The 21426-nt window shown below is 40.8% G+C and overlaps 1 protein-coding gene across 6 annotated transcripts in view; it reads left to right on the top strand.

The window, feature by feature from the left end:
- Positions 1-21426, top strand: part of EYA2 (EYA transcriptional coactivator and phosphatase 2) — a 98186-nt gene that overhangs the window by 26940 nt on the left and 49820 nt on the right. For 4 of the 6 annotated variants that reach the window (XM_074605174.1, XM_074605179.1, XM_074605176.1 and 1 more), the window contains exons 2-4: positions 14892-15010; positions 18969-19017; positions 19611-19753. In XM_074605174.1, the coding sequence (XP_074461275.1) occupies positions 14892-15010; positions 18969-19017; positions 19611-19753 (311 nt within the window). Of the gene's footprint in view, positions 1-14891; positions 15011-16776; positions 16822-18968; positions 19018-19610; positions 19754-21426 lie in introns of all 6 variants that reach the window. The other 2 variants (XM_074605175.1, XM_074605177.1) reach the window with 1 other exon arrangement.

The following is a 21426-nucleotide window of genomic DNA, read 5'->3' as shown; positions in this document are numbered from 1 at the left end:
AGCAAATTCCCTCTCAGGAAAGCATAACTGAAAAGTATTGGAAAGAGAAATTTGTTGAGACAGATGTGTTGTTGTATGGATCAAGAATTTTTCTTTGAATAATGTAGTGGAACTTGCAGTCGTGCACAGAGATTTTCCTGGCTAATAGGTAGCTGGCTGGTGGTTTTTGTAGGCTCCGTTTGGTATGATGGACATATGAAAGGCACTGTTACGTTACATTTTGGTCCCTGCTACTTCCCTTAACTTCGACACGCTGTTGTAAAACTTTTTAGTTTTCATATATAAGTAGGTGCTAGATTAAGTGGTTAGCTAATCGGCGTCTTTGTTCCAGTAACAAAACCATGGTTTCTTTCACCACTTTTCCATTTACTGCTCTGTATGCTGTTTATGGCAGCAATGGCAAACCCTTTCAGTGTGTCTGCCAAATTTATTTTAAAGATCGCAGTGTTTGGTGCCAACCCTAATCTCTCTTGGTGCCAAACTTGGCTCCAGCAGCAGTAGCTCTACATTGTTAGTCTTGTGCAACAGTTGCATTACATCATGGTGAAAGGAGGAAAAGGGATTTTAAAAATTCCAGTTATTCAAATGCAATAGTCACAGGGGGGAAAAAACAAGATGGAAAACAAAACTCCTGCAGTTCAAATGTCAGTGTCCCTCTGTACTTTGGCAAGTCATTTGAGGCCTGTTTAATATCATAAAATGGCACTTTCAGGAAATGTTTTTTTTATCAGATCAGACTTTGCAAAGGAAAACAAAGATGTTTGTGTGAATGGCATTGGGTTTGTGCATTTGTCATTTGGTATTTCACTTCCATGCTGCCCTGTGGTATATCAGTCACTGAATGGCAGGGTCTCCGCAAAGGCGCTCTGTAACTCTTCCTTGTTTGATAATGTCCTCTGGTCATGCCTGTAAAAATCCCTTCCCTCTGTCTTGAAAATAAACCTGATGTGAACAGCTTTGGGATCTTGGGCCCAGGTTAACTTTCACCTGGGCCTAAAGATAAAGCTTCAGACTATTGTCCCACCAAAACTCTTGGGAAATCAGACCTCAGCCCACCTGAACCCACGAAGTGAATCAAACTGTCCCATTTGTTACTTCTATGTTGTTATTTTAACCTGACTCTCAAATATCCACAAAAATAAAATATTAATGGAATAAATATCAAGGAAAACGCCATGTGAACATTTGCTCTGAGTAAACTCCTTCTCCCTTTGGCCCTTTCCACATACAAATTGGCCGAAGTGACAAATCAAAGTGCAGTTGTTGCTCAAGCATTGCTTTTGATTAGTTGTCTTTTTTTTTTCTCCTGACATACCTAAGATGTGTAGCAATTAATTATGTTACTTTGCTCGCTGCTGTTGTACTGTAGCTCTCTAAAATGAGAAGTCTGCTCCACTTAACTTTAATCTATAAACTGCCATCGTCGGCCTGTCTCCTGATTCAGAATATCCCTTTTGAACCTTCCAGCTAGAGATACAGGAACAAAAAAATTTACAATTTGTTATTCCTGCTGAAAGTTGTAACCAACTTTCACTAAAGAAATAATATTTACCGTCAGAGTAACTCTTACACCTTTCACACAGATTCTTGAAGACCTTAACCTAAACCTTTCAAGTTAAATAAACCTTTAACAGCCCTGTAAAAGGGAATGGGTAAAGGAGGTGTGCTGTGTATGGCCAATGAGTTAGTGTCAGAGCTGGGAATGAAAACCTTTGGCTTCCTGGCTGTAACCTCTAGAAAACATTTCTTTCTGCAGATAAATTATTTGAGATCAATAGTCATTAATAATGACACTTGATTTTTATTTTATTAAGAGTCAAAACAGGGGGGAAAGATGGTTTTAATTATATCAGTGAACAAGAGGAGGGAAGGATAACTTCTTGAGGTTTAGCTGAGCGATAGCCTTTCTTCCAAGACCACCCTCTGCTCTTTTCAAACAAAGACAAAGGATTGTGATTAAGTGAATGTCAGAAGTTTATAAATTTGATTTATTTAACCACAATATTTACCAAATCCAGACTGGTAACCTGACTTAGTTCAAATCAAAACAGGGAAGGTATATCAGAGTACAGTTGGATTTTATAATTCAGGAGCAAATCAGCTGTACATTCAGGCCATGCAGTTGGAAAGCAGCTTCAGTGTTTTATGGTAATGGACAAGAACCTGCATTCGTAGTATTCTTCATAGCAACTGCATTAATGCTTCTACAAGGTTTGCCTGCAGTGTTTATGAAGAAGAGTGTGTTAAGCAGGATCAAAATGAGGGAAGCAGCTCTTTTTACATTATTAGGCTAACTAGTTTGACTAAACATGTTTGAAGGTGGTCCAGACAGAACTTCACTGTTGATCACAGAATGGTCTAAACTTTGTGAATCTGATATTTCAGTAAAATGTAGCACTTACAGAATAGTTTTATTCAGAAGTCTCATAGTTCCTGCCTTACTGATAAGGAGAGCAAGGCAGGAGGATTGAAGTGTGGCTTTCCCTAGCAAGAGCACACAGGCCTCTTGACTTTATTAAATGTGCTGTCCCAATTTTGCAGAACTGGGACAAGAGAGTCCTTCCCACCTGTGCAGTGTAGAGCCTCAGGGTGAATCCATCGCCTTGGCAGGCAAACTGCCCTTGGACTGGGTAGCAGGGCTTGTGTCCCACTGCTGCCACAGACATGCTCAATCACAGTTGCTTGGGAACCACAAGTTCTAATTTAGTGATGTTTTAATTAAGACCACAGGAAGGAAAATCCAAAATGAAAAAGAAAACCCCGTTCCCTTCCGCCCCCCCGCCCCAAAAAACCCTAACCCCAAAATCTATTGGGCAAAGAGAGGCAGTTAGGGAAGCCAACTTGGCTTGGGCAGGGTGGAGGGTGTTAGGTTTTTTTGTTCTCCCTCATGTGTAGTAATGGACTACCACAAAGATGATTTTTTTTTTTTTTCAAATATGAGGAGCTGAGGAATGATTGAGAGGCTACTTAAATTGCAGACTATGAGACCAAGCCAAAGCAGTGCAGATTTTTCAGATGCATCATTACGTTATATTATACTTCCAGTTTCTTAAGAAAGTGTCTTCAGTTTTAGAGAGCCCACAAGCTTTGTTACATTTCCTTCTGGTATGTATGACATCAGTTGCATTTAGGACAATGAGTCTGGCATTTTTGTTTTCCCTCATCAAGATACTTCATAAATAGATGAAACAGTGTACTAAAGATATAAAACATGAGGCATTTGTTGCTTTTGCATCCTTGAGAATGATCTTCCTTGGTTTATTCCTGCAGACAGATGAGATAGTCTTCCCTTCCTTCACTGGGGGTGGAAAGAGAGGAGAAGAGAGTCCCAATCAAAGAAAGGTGCTTTCAGCCTTCTATACGTGCAACAGATCTTCCTCTTTGCTGTCTTCTCTGGTCAGAGAAAACCTGACTTGGGGGATTTAACCAAGGAGAGGATACGTCATTCTCACTCCAGCCTCACCTGTACTGTTATACTAGACTTCTCCCTCACATCCAAGGTCCTGTTACTCACTTACGTTTCATAGTTCTTTTCCCATATCTCTTCTTGAATTATTATTCCCTGAATGCCAGTCCTTTACAGGCTGAGAATGGAGGTGCTGACACAGGCCTGTTATAAAGGGGCAGCCTTACCTTTCTCACTGGGTTGTTGGAGCCATTACAGGACTCTGACAGGTTTAAGGAGTAAATCAAAAGGGTGAAGAAATTCTCATAGTCTGGGAATGGAGAGCTTTTGGACCAGAAATGAGTGAGAGAACATGCCCTGAAGGACAGCTCTCGTGCCTCACCTCCTCCTTGGCTGTCTCGTGTTCAGGATGGTCATTATTCATCAGCATGGATATTGATACCGCAGTGGTGTAACAGATTTCACCTGAAGATTTCAGAGTACTTTCCAGACCCTAAAAAGAGCTTAATTCACAGTTTATACTGTATTTCCTGGTTTTATGGAGGCCTTAATGTAGTCCTGAGGAACTTGCCCAGTCCATTAGTGACAGAGCTTGGGAGCAAAACTAGAATTGCAATTCTCGGTTGTCTCCTTCAACAATTACACTCAATTCTCCCTAGCTGGTGTCAGACTCAGCCTTGTGACAACATGCACCTTTGTACTGCACCACATTGCTGTTTGTAGGGGCAGCTGCCAGCCGCACAGCATCTAAGGCCAGAGTGCACATGGGTAGCTGAGGCTGCATATGGTGTCCTTCTGGTAGAGCTTGGTCAGGGCCTTCTAAGAGAGTCTGGATTATTCCATCCACCGTGTTTTCCCTGAATCATTCACATGATGTAGCTGCAAAAGTAAATATGATTGGTGAAGATAATCAGGACAGTGCAAACTGTGGGTCAATGCATGTTTTGGTCACACCAGAGTTAGCATAGGCCTATGTCTCCTATCTGTCCACAAATGGATGCTTTTGCAGGACAGTTTTTAGTAGTATCTTGCCTGTGGATAATGTGGATGCTAATGTGCTCAAAACACCTAAGAAAATTTTTCTAAAATCTCCTGCTGTTGATGCAGTAGTGGTAGCAGTGCTGTCTGGTGTGGCCCAGTCACAGGGGAAAAAACAGAGTGCTTTCTGTATTGGAAGAACTCAGTAGAAGCTGCTTTGTGTTACTTCAAAACGAACTGCAGCCCTAGTGAATATTTTTTGGGGTTTGGGTTTTTTTTGGGTTTTTTGTTTGTTTTTTTTTTTGATGGTGCTGTTTATTTAGTACAGCTGTACCTGGAAGTCCCGCTGAGAATAGGACCCTATTGCACTGGTCAATGCTTCATGTGTACAGAAGAGGAACGCTTGTCCTGCAGTCTGCAGCCTCTGTAGGGAAGGCAACAAATGTCAGAAAGCACGGTGCTGGTACAAAGGACTTGCCCACGGATCATCTGAGTTACCAGCGGCAGAGTGGGGAGAAAACCCCAGGTTTCAGACCAGAGCTTGGTCTGCTATTTCGCTATGGCAGAACTTATTTGTTCTCACTCTGTCCTCTGTGAGAACTGTCCCCATGTGAGCACCACCTTTTCCCGCACACAATTACTTGCACATTTCATTAAGAGTGTTACTGCTCAACTATTGTGAGCAAGTATTTTCTGGTATTTTTCTGTGGAAACTTCATGAATGATGCATTGCTGCCCTTTAAATCAGGAGTTCTTCCTTAGGATCTGGCTGGTATAAATGTTTATGGGTAACCATGCACGTTTAAATCCACAACAAAGTGAAGCCATCCATCTGCAGAGAAAGGCAGCTGCCAGCGCTCCCCTCCCCAAGGTAAAGCCATCCGGCACTAAACTTCCTGGAAAATATTTCCCTTTGGCACTCGTTCCAGCTAATGGCCAACTTTCACTGCGTGAAACTGTCTTCGTTTCTCTTGGTGTTAAGAGACTATCCAGCTCCTCTCTTCCTTTGACTGCTAAGTAGCAGAAGGAAAAATGAAGTTGCTGCTAATGTCGAGCTCTAACCGAAACAGAGTGGAAAGATCCTGAGTGGCTCAAAACAGGTTGTGTTCGCGGTGAGAGAATTAGTGTTGCCCGGTAACTCATGGATGTGTTCAGCTAGCAGTCATAGCTGCCATAGCAGCTCTCTGCTGGTTCAGGCCTGTCTGGCGATAGCTTTTGTGTGCTGTTTGCATGATGCTTTCCCACTGGGGCCAGCTGTGACTTTTGATGACTTCTTTGTCTTGTCTGGCTGCATTGAATGTAGCTTTACACAGATTATTACCTGAAAATATGTTTTCTCATGCCATGCTGCAACTTGGCTGCTGGAGTCTGGGCAGGTGTACCCAAGCTCCACGGGTGGGAAAGGAAAGCTCTGTTTTCCACTTGTGATTTTTTCACTACTTTTTGAAGCAGGTGGTTCTGTGATGTTTAATGCTTTAATGTCTCTACTTCATCTTGCTCTGGTAGAGCTGAAGTAGTTTCTGGGTGCTTAATTTTGCTTGTGTAATTGCCTTATGTTACAATGTATTAATACGAATGTTTTACAAAATAAGGACCCAGCTCTGCAGACACACGCATACGCACACACACCGGTGTTCATTCCTGAGAATGAATTTTCTGCTGATAAGACCTGGCGCGCTTAGGGGATCTGAATAGGAAAAGGTTTAATGGCATTTAAAAGCTTGTGAAAGTCAAAGAGAAATCTGGAAACTGAAAGTGATTATATATATATGCTTGTGTGTAGGCATATATATGTATGTATACACATACAGTTTTATTTTTCAAATGACTGTAGGCTATAAGCTCATAGCATTTCTTTACCAACTTAGTCTGTTCTGTGTGGTACTTGATTGTCCACAGTAAGACAGCTGAGTGATTTTAATTTTTGGGAAATAATTTTTGGCAAATCGTTTTGCAAATGTTGCTCCATTTAGCAAACCAGTTCAATAGACAAAAAAAAGGCATTCTGAAAAATTCAGCTTTCTCATTTTTGATTTATTTTAAGTGAAATACTAGTGTTGAAATTAATTTTAAGAAACTCAGTGATTCAAGGCATTTATTTAATGTATTTCCTGGTTAGGCTGCCAGATTGAAAGTATGTGGCGCAAACCCCATCATTAGCTCACTTCAGGATTTCAAGCTACCTTTCAGAGTGTGCATTCATAACACTGAAGGTAGTTCGGTTTGTTTGTTTTTGTGTGCACTGAATCCCCTTTACCTTGGATTGCTCAAGCAGAAAATGTTGATGCTTCCCCTGGTCTGTCTATCTTCAATCTCTTCCCAAGTTAATTGCAGGAAGCGCGGGGGGGGGATCACAGCCCAGCCCGGCCCGGCCCAGCCCACCTCTTTCTTCTCGGTATTGCTTTGTGTCTGCACTGTGTAGACTGGGGAAAGAGCACCTGGGGAAGGGAGTAGTGAAGCCTTGCTAGGAGTAGGAAGAGCATTTATTTATATAAAGACAGCCTGCTTCTTTTAAATCAACAGGTCTGAGACAAGAAAGAAACAGCATGTTAAAAAAAAAAAAAATTATTGAAAAGCAGTCTAGAATAGCAGGTGATGAAGCCTGGTGAAGCAAGCCAATGCTTCTGGAAATTCAGGTCTTCCAGAGAAACAAGGTGTGCAATTTTTGCCAGTCCCAAGCAATCAAAAATCTTAAGGCAGGCTTTCCTCAAAAAAAAAAAAAAAAAAAAAAAAAAAAGGTAAAGTTGGCCCAAAAAATTCATGAGACAGGATTTTTCATCTGATTTTTACTGTCTGGTCTATGGGTTCGAGCAAGACGGAAAACATCCAGTGAAAGTAAAGTTTCAATCAAAAAGACTGTCTCATTTAAAAAAACAAAACAAAAAACCCATGTGGGGAAGGATTTTAAAGCTGTTGGAATACTTTGGGTATTTTTAAACAATAGTGGTTTCAGAAGTGTGACAGAAATGGTCTATTTTGTTATTTTCTCAGTTATTTTTCTTATAATTGTTTAGAATTAACACATTTAAAAAAGAAAAAGTCATTTGAAAATCTTAATGTAAACTCAAACGAAATTTTTTCTTTCGTGAAGTGAGTCATTTTAGATGTACGTGGTATTAATATGGAAAAGGAAGGGGTATTTTTCTTTGTGAAAAGTTTTCCATTTGACTACTGTATTAACAAACCTATTTGTGATCTGGATCTTACTTGTGTGCTTGTGCTCTTATTTCAAGTTTTGGGGTGGTTGTTTTTGTGTTGTTTTTGTTTTGTTTTGTTTTTGTTTAAATTGAAGCACTATGTGTGTATCTCTCTTACTTTGTTAAAGTTGTAGCTTTTTCTAACGTAACCTTATAGCCAACTATTCCAGTGCTGGACTAAACAACAGATGAATGTTTCAGAAGACCAACAGTAAGATTTAAAAACCGGGTGACAAGACGTACACAAGGGGAGTGATGAGGGGATGCCAAGAAGCACAGCTCAGACTGCTGTCCTGTGGCCCAGGAGGGCTTGGGTGTCCCTGCATGCTCCGTGTGCTGCCTGTGCCCACCTTCCTCTGAGCCACACAAAGGCGCTGCTTGGATGGGGCTTTCTCCCCAGCTCTATCACAAAGCAAGCGGCATCCTGCTTCAGCTGAAATTAAGATTTTCCTTGCTGTGGGCTCAAGTTTAGCCCGCACACCTCCCAGCTCCTTCGTGGACTCACCTACTTATTTTTTTTTCTCATCTCTTGTACTTGACTCAGTCTGATCACCAGTTGCAAGAAGGGTTAGTTGTGTGCCTGTCATTTGGAGCAGCCTCACTACCACCTCATTTAATTTCTGATTTCAGTCTGATGTGCTTTGTCCCTTCCCTATCTATCACATAACTCTTCTCTTGTTCTTCTTGGTGTAATCTTTAGCCTGAGATATTCTGTGATGTAGCATAATGCAACAATGTACCCCCACCCTCAGATGCTGTGCTACAAGCCATACCACCATGACTCCTCCTACTTATTGTATCTGGAATAGACTGGGCAATGATAAATCCAGACAAGTACTGCTGCTTTTATTGTCCAGTTACGTCAGCGAAAGGCAGCTCCCAGGAATATAAACAGCCTGAGGCATGCTGCCCTGCAGGTCACCTTGAAAGGATATCTTGTCATCACGGCTGTAATGTCAGTCTTGTACATGAGCATTTATGCCAGCTCAGGTTTAACTTTATGTCTGTTCAAGCCTTTCCTGCATACGTCCATCGGATGTACTTGTGAATGAGCTAAGATTCATTATAAGAGAAAACAGCGTTGTGGTTTTTACCTGCTGAAGCATTTTTGAGTTCTTGAAATGGAAGGAACAAAGGATCTATTATAGATGGAGAGAAAACATCCTAACAGCATGAGGAGGGGAATGTACTGACAGAGGAAACAAAATTACTTTCCTCTGCTTTTGAAATGTGTGGAAATAGCCAAAATCTTCAGTATGGGAGATTCCCTATTATTATACCACCTGGAGGGTGGCTGCAAGATAATAGCATTTTCCCTGCTTAGGAATTATTCCTTATTTTTGTGCAGGAGCAGAGTAAAATGGGGAGCGTAATTTTGCAAGCAGTTGGTCCTGGCAAAGCTGGCTAAGCTGCCATGTTTCCCAAAAATTAAAACAGTAGAAGTCTTAATTCCTAATGAAAATTAATGAGACATAGCAGGTGCTTTTGAAAATTTTACCCATGTGGAAAAAAATTACAACAAATCCTGTATTTCCTAGGAATGAAGGAAAGAAAAACGTTTTAGGATTGGAGGGTTTTTTGTTTATTTGTTTTCTTTGAATTGAAGATTGAGAAATCCATCTTCACGCCTTTTTTGAAGTTACCTTTTAGTAATTAATTTCCGAAACAGAGCGGGGAATCAAACTGTCTTCTTTTTTATGAGAAGTAGCACTGGAGTCATACAGTTGCAGATTTCTACTTGGTAATCTGCACAATTTTTTGGGAAGAATAAAGGTGAAAGCAGTTGATCAAGTAATTAAAACCAGATAAAGTCATGGAAGCAAGACAAAAATGTTACTCTTGCAATTAGACTGCAATCTCTGTCTCTACTCCTCCCCTTCCCAGCAAAGCTAAAAGCAGAGGACTTGGCTTGTACCACTCCTGCCTAGGGCTCTGTGTTGGCATATGCATACGTTTAGGAAGATCTAGTGGTTTAAGCTTGTATTTGGCCTCTAGCCAGATACGAGTGAAAATTCTTGAGAAGATGATCGCATGGGGTTGTTGCAGGGAGAGTAATTTCTAGATTTGCCTCTCCCCTCATGGACGAACTTTCTTTGCAATTTCTTACTCCCATAAAGTAACTTGTCTTTTGCATTGTATCTTTTGCATTGTAGGATCTGGCAGGTTTTTCCCAAGGGCAGGGGTCCTGTCTTCCGTTTCTCACCTGCTTCATTCTGCAGGGCTCCTAACTCATTAATTCATCCACGTATGGCAGATGCAGAGCCCATTCTCCTTATTTTTTCCACAGCCATGCTAGCTTTTTTCCCCCCATACTGTCTTTTACTCCCAGTATGTCCTTTCTGAGCTGTACCATCAACCTCCTGTTGCTCAAATACTCTCCTACTGACTGCTGTCATTACGAGACAAATGCTCTGCTCTTCCTTGCACACATTCCCTCTGAAATCTTTTCATCACTTGGCCATTGAGTTTACCCTGGTACTACTTACTACCCAGGTGTCGTCTTTACTGAAAATGCCCTGGAAGTGCTCTTTCAAACATTTGTTCCACTTCAGGTACTTGCATGTGTTGAAGCCAGAATACTAGCTTCTCACCCCAGAAATGGAGTAGAGACAAGTGAAATACACAGACTCCCAGGAACAAATTCACTGCTTCCACAGTGAGGATGGAAATGCCCATGGCTTTAGTGTGTTTTTGGGGGGGATGTTAAGAACAGGTTAGAGCAAACTGAGAGGTGCTTTATATTATACCTGAGCAGCAGAGGTCCAACCTTTGGAAGGAGTATCCTTCATCTCTTTCAGCTGTGCTGAGCAGAGCAGTGGTGTGGTTGCATCTGCCCACAATGCCATGGTGGTTTCCTGTTTCATCCATTTAAAATACTATCCATCAAGTTCTCATCACCATCAGTACCCAGAGCACCTTGTTGACTCAGTCTGCATGCTGGGTCCAGCTTCAGCATTGCACTTACGCCCATCTTTGAGTACTTTGCTGGGAAGAGATAGTATTGAAGTTTGATCTTCAGCACACGTTTGAGTGTTTTGAGTTGGGATCTGGAATCACTGCCTTCAAAACATCATTGTAAAAGATTACGTGGTTTGTAGGTTACCCCAACACCTCAATCAAAGATTTGAGACCTTAAAATGTTTAATTTGGCATTCCTAGCTCCAGAATGCTGAAAAATAATTTTCTTTTTTTCATTCCTAAACATTAGTGAAGAGAAAAGTTTCTGCTCTTGGCAGAGATTTTGCAGGATAACTTTCAGTGCAAAATATTGGGTTTTGAGTAGGGGATACTAATGGAAAAGCTGAGCACCAAATTCACACAAGGTTCTTCTTAATTGTAGAAGCCAAAAGCTCTTCCAGATGTCTGTCAGCCCAACATGCTAGATGCTGCCATCGCTGGTTTTAATAAAAGCTCATATTTAGCAAACTTTATTACTGATTTACTGTATGTTACTTAAACCAGAAAATGTTTTTGCTCTAAAAAGCAAGCAAACAAAGATCTGATATTTTCATCGGTTGCACTCCAGCATGTCATTTAGTGTTAAATACCATCCCGCTCCCATTATTTTACTGAAGATTTTCTGTAGATTGCCATCATTAAAACTGGATTTTCAGAAACTCTTGTGAAGAGGTACATAAGCGAGAAATGCACATGAACAAATTGGTAAATGGTGCATGCAAAACAAGCAAAGCCACTAACAACGCAAATGCATACGTGACATGTGCAACCAGACATTTCTGTGAAGAGTTACCTGTTTGTACATGCAACTAATACATACTCTATAGAAAAATGGAAGCTGAAAGAAACCCAGGAGAATGTTATAGAACAAATACAGGGAAGCGTGGTGTGACTTTATGAATACAAAAGTGAACAGAACAAAACCAGTAGAAAAATCATCAGTCAAGAGAGTAGGTAATGAAATCTCTGAACAATGATGTAATTAAAGTGCATTAATCATTCTAAAGGATCATTTCCCTTTAAACATCTGCTCCCATTCACTTGGCAACAGTCTGGGCAGTGTCATGAATGATGGGGTTTTGGATTATGCTGAAGGGCATGTGTTATCTGAGAAACAATGTAGAACATCCCTAGCCTGACAGGATCTGAGACAGCAGTGCTTTTCCTCGATTCAGGTATAGCATTAAGGAAATAAGGAGGAAAAAAATCAGACATTGCTTATAGTGGAAAGGAAAACCTGATATAAACCTGAACCCTGCCTTCTCGGCCATGCAAACAAAATTTAATTTGGTGTCAATGGATTCAAGTACAGTGATTTCTCTGGGAAAAGAGCCCCTGCCCAGCATGCTGTTTTTAAGAGATCCTTAGAGCCATAGTTGCTTGTAGGAGAGACCTTGTTCCTCCCCACTGAGAAATAAGCACCACAAAAGCTTTCCTGACCCCCTTCTCTGCAGCAAGCTGGCTGTGCCAGGGAAAGAGTGAGATTAGCTGTTTCAGGAAAAAAATCTCTTTTTCCTCTGGCATAAGCAAAGTGTGCAGAAGGGCCATAACCATCCCATACTACCTGACAGTCTGTGGCTCCGAGGCATCTGCCTGCGTCCCCTGTGCCTGAGACTGCCTGTGAAGCGGATGCATGTGTGCTTTGGTAAAAGCCTCTTTCTGCAGGTGCCAGCTCAGAGCATAACTTGCTCCAGTGCTATTAGGACTGAGCTTCTCGTGGGCTGTGTTTTGATTAGAGTTAGGTCAGGAGTACTGGATTGCTGTTTTGGATCTGCCATTAGACTGAATCACGTAAGGAGGAATTTTTACAGCTAGGGACTGTTTTTTGTTTCCTTACACAAATCTGACTCCTTGTTGCATTTCCATGTGTGGGCACAATTGGTGGCCTGTGTGCACCTGCATTTTTCCTTCTGTCTTGCTCTGCTTTAGTGTCTGTGTGTAAGGCAGGGAGGGGGAGGCAGAAGTCGTGTTCGTCTTAAAGGGACACATCTGAAGGTAGAGCCCTTTGAGGCCCACTAGCAACAAAGATCTTCCAGCTACAAAGCACCACTGATTTTTATGCTAGTCTTGTTTTCTTAGCAGATCTATGACACACAGCAGCTAGGGAGCCCAGACCACACAAGTGTGGGATTCAGAGTACTGTAGTTCTACCCCATCGGTCCTTTACTTCTGACTTAAGGTCTTCTCCATGGCACATAATGCCGTAAAAGCCTTTACTAGCCTCTGGACTTAAGGCTACATTGGTGATGAAAATGCATATGCCCATATGGATTTCCAAGGGAGGCAAATAAGAGGAGCCCAGATCCCTGTTTGGAGAAAGGACGACTGGGGCTGTGGAGATTGTTCATGGTTATGCTACTTCAAACCCATTTTTTGGCATTTCTGCAAATTCACAGAGGATGGATGCTTTTTGTGCCTGGGCAGAGTGCCTTCCCAGCTGTTAGGTGGGAAAAGTGAAAATTAACTCAGCTTTGGTCTTTGCTGTTCAGTTACAGGTGAAATACTTCATCTGGTTTGTTTCTGTTCGTAACAATACTTACCCTCCCCCACAGGGACTTGTGGGCTTTGTAAAAGTGATTGGAGAGGTTCATATAAAAAGTATGTGGTTTATTGTTCTCTGTTTCTCAAAGCTGGTAAAATCATACAGTGGTATTTAAACAGAAGATCAAAACAAACCCCTTTGCTTCTCACAGAAGTGCATAGATTAGTATTGCAGAAGCCTAGTGTTGAGATTTCAGGTTTATGCGCTGTTGTCTTTAGTTTCATGATGTTTTAGGTGTGCTATGGATTGCTACTGGACTGTTGCTGCCTTGCCATCTGCTGCCTTTATAGTCCAGCTCAGATAGGTCCCAGCCTGCGAGCAGGGGTGTGCCGGCCACCTTTGCAGGTAGTGTGTTTGATGCTGAGCGGAAAGGGGAGCCCATGCAGGCTGCAGCCAAGTGCCTTGGATCCGCTCACCACCACATGCCCGCTCTCCCATCTGCTTTTGCCCAGGCCCTGCTCTGTTCAAGAGCACAGTTACGCGTTTCCCTAATAGCCCTAATTCCCCCCAGTAGCCTCCAGGGGACTGAAGTTTATGGGACATACTCTATATGGCTGCAGAAAGTGAAGAAGGATGGTGCATCTTTGAGTCCTCCTCTTTTCATCATTTGTTCTGGACCAAAAGCTGCAAAATATATTGATGTTGTCTTAGAAAATTTAGAAAGTTGTAGAAGACCTATTTGTGGTCTTCACGGCATTGCGTGTATTTTAAAAAAATACAATTAATTGACAAATTTAGCTTCAGATTTTCTTTGGCCAGTGGGTTCTTTGCAGTTCCAGCTGCAGGCATTGGTTGCACAGGAAACAAGGGCAGAACATCATGGGGGTAAAGGTATCCAGGAAACCTGCCTTGCATAAAAGCCGTTGGGCAGATATCTAATGTAACACACAGTTTCCATACTGTACTCACCCAGTTGCCTTTATGCAAACTTGCAAACATAGGTGTGCAAATCTCTGCACTTAATGCCATATTTTGTATCCATTGAAAACATCCAACACTTCCAAGGCAAGCAAGCAGATGTACTTCAAGCAAGCATTTTTGGAGTCCACTTCTGAAAAGGTGTATAGCTGGAGTTAGACACGTATATTGAAAAGGGTGGTATTTAGATTCATGTTGTGCATAGGGTCTGAAATAATGCTTTAGTCATTCTCTTTTCTGAAATGTTTCTCATGCATAGTTTGTAAGCTTTCGTTATACTGTAGATCGTGTGCACATACGAACAGTTATGTTTTTCTTTGGAGACTCAGGTCCTTTATATTGTTCATTTGAAATTTTCAGTTAAAACAGATGATGTTATGTATGCAAAAGGGACTGTCCTTGTATCACTGCCACCTAATGATCAGGACATTGTAGTTAGGTACCTAGTTTACGTGTTCCCTGGAAAACTGATCCTATCACCGGTAGTAAGTACTAACCTTATCATCTTGTAAGACTAGATGATGCCGTTAACTGCCCTCAACTTAATTTTCAGCCCTTAGCAGACTGTTCTGGAGCCTCACTGGACACCAGTGTGTACATTCTCATTCGGATGGCATATGAGATAAGGAAATTTAGTTTTGTATGGCAACATCCAGAAAGAAAGGGAAAGCATTCATCAGATGGGTGTAATCTCCAAGGGAGCAAGTACTTCATTTTAATTCAGCATTTCCCTTTGATGAAAAATTTAGTGAATGTTATTATGTGGAATTTATATGAAGCCTGGGTTTAGGTAATCAGCTTTAATATTTATACTCTTAGGGAAAAAAATTGAATCATTAGTGAGCATGCATAATTAATGAATAAATTATATTTTTCCTTTGTTTTCCTTCAGGTATAAGGAAATGCTAGATCTAGTGATATCACCCAGCCTGACTGTAAATAGAGAGTGCCCTGACAGACTGAAGCTTAACCTTTCTAACATTTATGCCACGGCTCCAGATGACATAGAAGGTAGGCTGCCTCTTTTGCTTACTGTTTACTGGCTTTAACATAACGTGTATATATATATATAACCAAAGGGAACTGGCCACGTGCAAGGCCTCTGCCTCTAACAATTAGTTCTACAGTATAGTGGGCAACTGATATTTTCGAGTATTTTTTCTAGATGCTCCAGTTGTGGCTGAATCCTTTAGTTCAGCAATGGTTTGAATGCAAATGGAATTGAAGCATTTTATATGTAGATATATATCTGTGTATAATAGGTGCATACATACACATATGTGCATGTTTGCTCCAGTGGAATAATTACAGGTGTAAAAGACATTTTTGTGCAGAGCTGGTAGAAAACAGCAGAAAACATTTTGCCAAAGCAGCCCCATGCTCCAGTTTGCATCGCTCGGAGATCATTGCTCTCACCTCCAAACGGTTAGCCCTGCTGGCCTCTGGTCTGAAGTTTCACATTTGGCAGGTACCAAGGACAAATTCTTTCAGTGGTTAAGGCTCTGATGGAAATTTATCTGCTCTTCTCCTCCTCCTTCCCCCCCACCCCATCATACTGTTCAAGTGAAGGAAACAGAAGAATGTTAAATCTGCTAAAAAAATTACTGGCAAGTGATGCAGCTGAACTAGTTCTTGCTAGTACAATCCCAGCTATTGTTTGCTGCGGTCAGGATCTGTCAGCCTTCCTGTTGGAGGGGAGTTAGCAAAAGGCACTGGCTATTATGTTTTAGAAGTATGTTTAACCCTTCATTTATAGGCTCTTAAAAGCCAAGGAGATGTTTTGCTTGCATGTTTGCTAAGGCATTAGAAATTGCGTGATTAAATGATGTACATCATGACTGCCTATTTACAAGAGTAGTCGAAGGGATAACAATCTAAAGGAAACATCCTTTTAAATGTATGTGTTTGCAGAAAGATTAGAGCTAGAAATGATTTTTAAATACATCATTTTGTAAACTTCTTGGTGCAGGAGCTGTTTGTTATTATGTGATACAAATAAGAGCCAACATAGCACTTGTACTGTTGGAAACCAGTTTGCTAGTGACAGCTCACGTTGATACATTTCTTATAGAAATATTATGGTTATTTTTCTACACAGAATGATCCCCTGTGCTACCAAGATTATGCTCTTTCCCTTGAAAATACTTCTTGTTAATTTGAAGAACAAGAAAATACTTGTGTGTTTGTCCAGTCTCAGACTGACAGAGCTTTTAATGCAATAAATCCACACAAACGTATGCTCTGTAATACACATATAGCTTTAATTTTAGCAAGTCTAGTCGCAATACTTACTTATGTAGATGTCCACATAGATGTCTGGCCTGCTGTTTTCATGGGTGCTTATCATGACATGTGCAATTATATCAATATAATTTCCAAATGCAGATTTTGCTTGTCGTCCTATACTTATGGGTATAAACAAGTAGGTTTAACTTGCCTTCTTTTGTCAGTGACAGAAGCATATTGCATATTCACACGCAGTAAAATCCCCACTTGGCATTCTTGGCAAATGCATTTATTCTTTACTTACCTCTTCCAAATATAAAAAATTTGAAGATGTAATATTTTTCAGATAGAAAAGAAATTAAGCTTATGCTCAAACTGTCTGTTCTGATTTTTTTAAATATAAAAGGCATTGAGAATTAAATAAATGGAAACTAAAAAAGTATATTTCTGCAATGCAGTTTTGTTTGGTAATGAGGAACAGTGTGACAGAGAAGGTATAGTTTTTTATTTTCACAATCTAAAATCTAATTTTCTAAACTGTTTTCTTTCAGGTAAGTCAAAGCAATTGTTTCGTAGTGAGTTTGAAGGTGAGTCAGGTAAGCCCAGCATTGGATTTAAAAACAATGTTTTTTGCTATATCTGTATTTATCAATGAATATGTACATTTGTATAACACTATCCTTTGTCAATTTTTTTTTTAAATTAAACCTCTCTGCCTTTTGCTTGGGAAGGAGGTTACTGTTATCCACATTTTATAGGTAGAGGAACTATGGTGGGGTTGCTGGTGCGTTTTACTTTTCTAAGGTGTTTCAGGTTTGTAAGACCATGAAGAAGGAGTCCCTATGGTCTTGTTTCTGTCAGTGATTAGGATGATTCTGTTAGTGATTAGGGCTGTATAGGTTGCACTGTCCCTTCCCTGTCACATTCTCCTCCTCCCTGAGCTGTCCTTTGCAAACAGGTCAGTACTCAGAGCACGTAGTGTCTGCAGGGGACCCTGGAAGAGGACAGTTTGCCCCTCTGGGGTGTTTTGGGGTTGTACTCAGCCAGAGGGAGAGCTCTGGCAGAACTGGGAGACAGCTTGGCAGAGATGGGATCAGAAAGGGCATGAAGTTTGAATTTGATGTGGAGGAGGCTGCAGTGCAAGGGGTATGGCGCAGGAAAGCACTTTGCAGGAGGAAGAGCAAAGAATGGGTGATAAAAGTGTATTTGAACACAGTGTCTGGATTTGGGCGAGTTTGTTCTGTTTCTTCTTCATACCTGGATAGGAGGGTAAGGGAGTGGAACAGGCGACCAGCATGGTGCTAGGAAAGACATTAGAGTCCAGCACATAGGCTTGTGGACAGATGACTCTTGGGGTGTGTTCCTGCACAGATAGATGTACCCAAGCTGGTTTCTTCTCATAATAGTAATAATAATAAGCAGCAGTGTCAATGCAGTCGTGGCCAGCTCGCTCTGAAACCTGTTCCCCCTAGTCATCAGTGCCTTTGTTACCAGAGCCACCTTCCCTAAGGCAACAGTGCTGCAGTAACACTGGTGATACTGGATGTGAAACAGTTGAGAGACTCTTAAAGGTATGTATGGGGCAAGAAAGCGGTCGCAGTCAGCTTGCAGGCACAAGGCTGGGTGACAGGTTGCTGGGGAGAGAGCTGAAAGGCTCAGGAACGTTACTGAAAAATGGCTATCTGCTTTCAGATGCAGAAAAGACTTCAGTGAGCACCTACACACAGACACCTTTATTTTCAAATTTTTATCTATTCTAACGTAATGTGTAGCTCTTATTAAACAACTGCAATTATCCTGGAGAAGAAAGTTGTACATTGATATTTTTTTTATCATTATTTTGAATAGAGTTATCTCTGAAGGTTTCTGAGTTTATGAAAAAAGAGCTTCCTTTTTGAAGGAAGTGTGCATTTTAGATGTTTCAATCTTTTAATCAAATGTTATTGTTTTCTAGGGAATTCAGCTCAGTCTTATTAAATTCAGTGTTATGTTTCCTAGGAAATTTAGAATTTCAGTATTATTGTATACAGTAAACATTATAGAAATTAACATTCAAAAAAAAATCTTGTAATTGGTATTTTTAGTATTATTATTACCTGTAGTAGACATTATACAAATTAATATTCTAAAAAAAGGAATAATTTCTGTTAATTAATATTTTTAGTTAGAACTCATGCACTTCCATTGAGGTTTTTCAATAAACAAGTGAACAAAGACAAAAATGCATTTTTTAATGAAATTTCATTTTAAAAGGTATCAGATTAAATGGCTCTGTTTTTAAAAATAGCTTGGTGTAATCTCCATGTTATAATGTAAAATGATAAAGCCATGTAAAATGTTGTGGAAAAGGGTTGTGTAGGAAAGAACAATTTCAAAACAGAGTTTAATCGGGAAGAATGAATACTTCATATATGAGCATGTTGGATCTTTTTGGACATTCTCTCCAGGTTTATGGCATAACAAGTTACTCAAACCCATAGGACCATTTGCATGTATTTACACTTCATATGTATTAGCATATTTTATAAAATATAACATGCTTTAAATGTTTAATTCACCAACTTAAGTTGTTAAGTGGAGAATAGCTTTCTTACCTACTTCAGTTTGTGAAGATCCACTAAAAACAAAGTCGTCTCATTCCTGTATATTTTTCTCAAACCGTCAGTGGTAAAAACAGCAGTATCAGCTTGGATATAGAACAGAACATGATGAAAATCTAAGACCCTTTAATTTTGTTTTTCAGGCAGCAGCAAAGCAGCACCGCAGTGTCCTCTCCATCTGTACTCCACAAAGTGAGTGCTTGTGCCAAGTGCTGTAGTTTAAAAACCGTGTTTTGCTGAACAGCCGTTTTGTGCAGACTTCTGTCACCTTAAAAAGCATTCACCTTAAGCCAGTCCACCTGTTCAGCTGCACGTCTCTGGCCCAGTGAAGTAACTGGTTCTTAATCTTGTTAGATACAGAGTGAAAAAAGGTTTGAGGTCCTGTGCACTGTACTTTCATACCCCTGGGAGTCCCAGCCTTATCAGTTTGAATATTGTGTTTATGAGTGACCACAGAGCAATACTTTGAAATGTCAGAGGCTTCCCATGATAATCGCTTGTTTGGCAAACTCAAAATGAGACATAAAAAGTCAGAATGTTGATTTTATTTTATTTTTTTAACTTGCACATATTTTCTGCAGTCTTAATGTCCCCATACATTTAGGTAGCTTAATCTTAATAGGTCATATCAGGGGCCAGTCTAGTCAATTCCAAGTTCCCAAAATATTCACCATCATACTTTGGATATTATTTTATCAAACTGTCTAGAAATGTTCTACGTGTGCTCTAGAAGATCATGAACAGTAACTATTGCCTTAGACCTTCTGTTTTCTTGTTCTGAATAGACATTATCCCCATATAGTGACAGTTCCATCTTTCCCAACAATGGCAACGTATGGACAGACTCAGTACAGCGCGGGAATCCAGCAGGCTGCTGCATACACTGCCTATCCTCCTCCAGGGCAGCCCTATGGCATACCCTCCTACAGTGAGTACTCTGACATCATGTTACCTTTGAGGACGATTTCTTCTTGCTCTTAGAAAAATATATTTGAAGACTTCAGCTTTAGAATGAAAGGTCCTTTCTGTCTTGGCAATGTTCTCTTCCTAGGCTTAGAGGAAAATCTGACTGTGTTAAAAATGTTGGGATTACTTTGAACTGTCTGTCAGTTCTTGATATCCTGGGTTATGATCTTACAATTAAGTAAGTTTGGAGACAGTCAGTAGTAGGATACGAGACAGCATGAGAAACTCGGGTTCAGTAGGATGTGCCACTTAGGAGTAGTAGCTGGTGACTGTTCCCATGACTCACTGCCAAGACAAAGTCTCTTGCAGTAAATATGATATTTAGGTAAACTACACTTTGTCTTCCTTGATTCTTCCTGGACTTTCAATGATACAAGCTTCTTTAAGAAAAACTTTTTGTGTATTACTATGGAAGAACCAAGACACAGAGCAGAATAAGGCATGGGTGAAATGATACAAAGTACTTTGGTTTTGGAAGATGGTTCATATTTAAATGGATTGTTATTAGCTGTAGGCGCAGTGAACATTTCTAATTCCAGTCAGTTTTGTTTCCTGCTTTCCTGCATAGCCTCTCCAGCAGCTGTGGGGAGACAGTTCTGGGTAGGAGCAGCTGGGGGATTCAGGCAGGGGACTAATTAAACCAGCACTCTTCGTGGGGGGGGATGCCTGGTAAGTGTTAAGGGTGTCCTCAAGCTCTGCATGGAAATACCGAGCCCTTGAGGGAACTGGGAAGTTCTTTCCACTCCAAAGAGATACTGCTCTTGCTCAGGTACAGCGCTTTAATGAAATCTTTGGGCTCCTTATTCCCAGCTGGTCCTGTGAGTGCTGAGTCTTGCAGCGTTAAAATGGCTTCATAGTTCCATTTCTGCTCCTGTTTTCTCTTGTGCTCTTAAACACCTTAGTTTGCTTGGCAAATACGGTATCCCTTACCAAAAAGAAGTTTTCATACAGCCATTGACAAGGCTTTTACTGAAGGGAAATTCAACGCAAGAGGCTAGAAGGCCAGGGAAATGGGCTTGGCAGAGCCGAAGCTCTACCAGGATGATGAGAGGAATGTTTTGAGACCCTTTCCTGGAGCTACTTGTGTGTTTGCATCAGCTGGCAGATTTCCAAGGCAAACTCTGAACAGTTGTCCTGTTAGAGCAGGTGAAAGTAGAGCCATTTGCTACTGCCTGGAGTCTTTAGGGCATACATGTGTCAGGCCCATATGCTGCTTATAAATCCTGTGGATGACCTCTTAGCATCCTTGAACGGTGATTTCCCTCCCCCAGCCCATATACCCTCTCTAAGATACTCAACACAGCATATGAAAAACTCCACCTGGCTGACAACCAAGAACAATGAAGCAGTATTGGTTTTAGGCACAAAAATAAAACTGGGCCAGTTTCTAGACAAAACAGAACACTGTGTGGAAATTAATTTGGTGCTAAGTTATTTCGCTGTCTGACAACAATTTTTAGACTTCCAAAAAGGCCCATTCGCTGAAGATTAATTGTAGCTGGGGTAGGTTGAATGCTTGCATGTGGAGTGCTGATGTAATTGAAAAGCATGGGATGTTATGAAAAGCGGCTTCTCTGCGCACACTCGCAAATCCCTTTGCTTCCTCAGCAGTAATGGAGCTGGACGTTTGCACCA

This window comes from Larus michahellis, chromosome 12 (assembly GCF_964199755.1).
Source record: "Larus michahellis chromosome 12, bLarMic1.1, whole genome shotgun sequence".
Taxonomy (NCBI): Eukaryota; Metazoa; Chordata; class Aves; order Charadriiformes; family Laridae; genus Larus; species Larus michahellis.
Note: the sequence above shows the minus strand (reverse complement) of the source record. Positions and strands in the feature narration are given on the sequence as shown.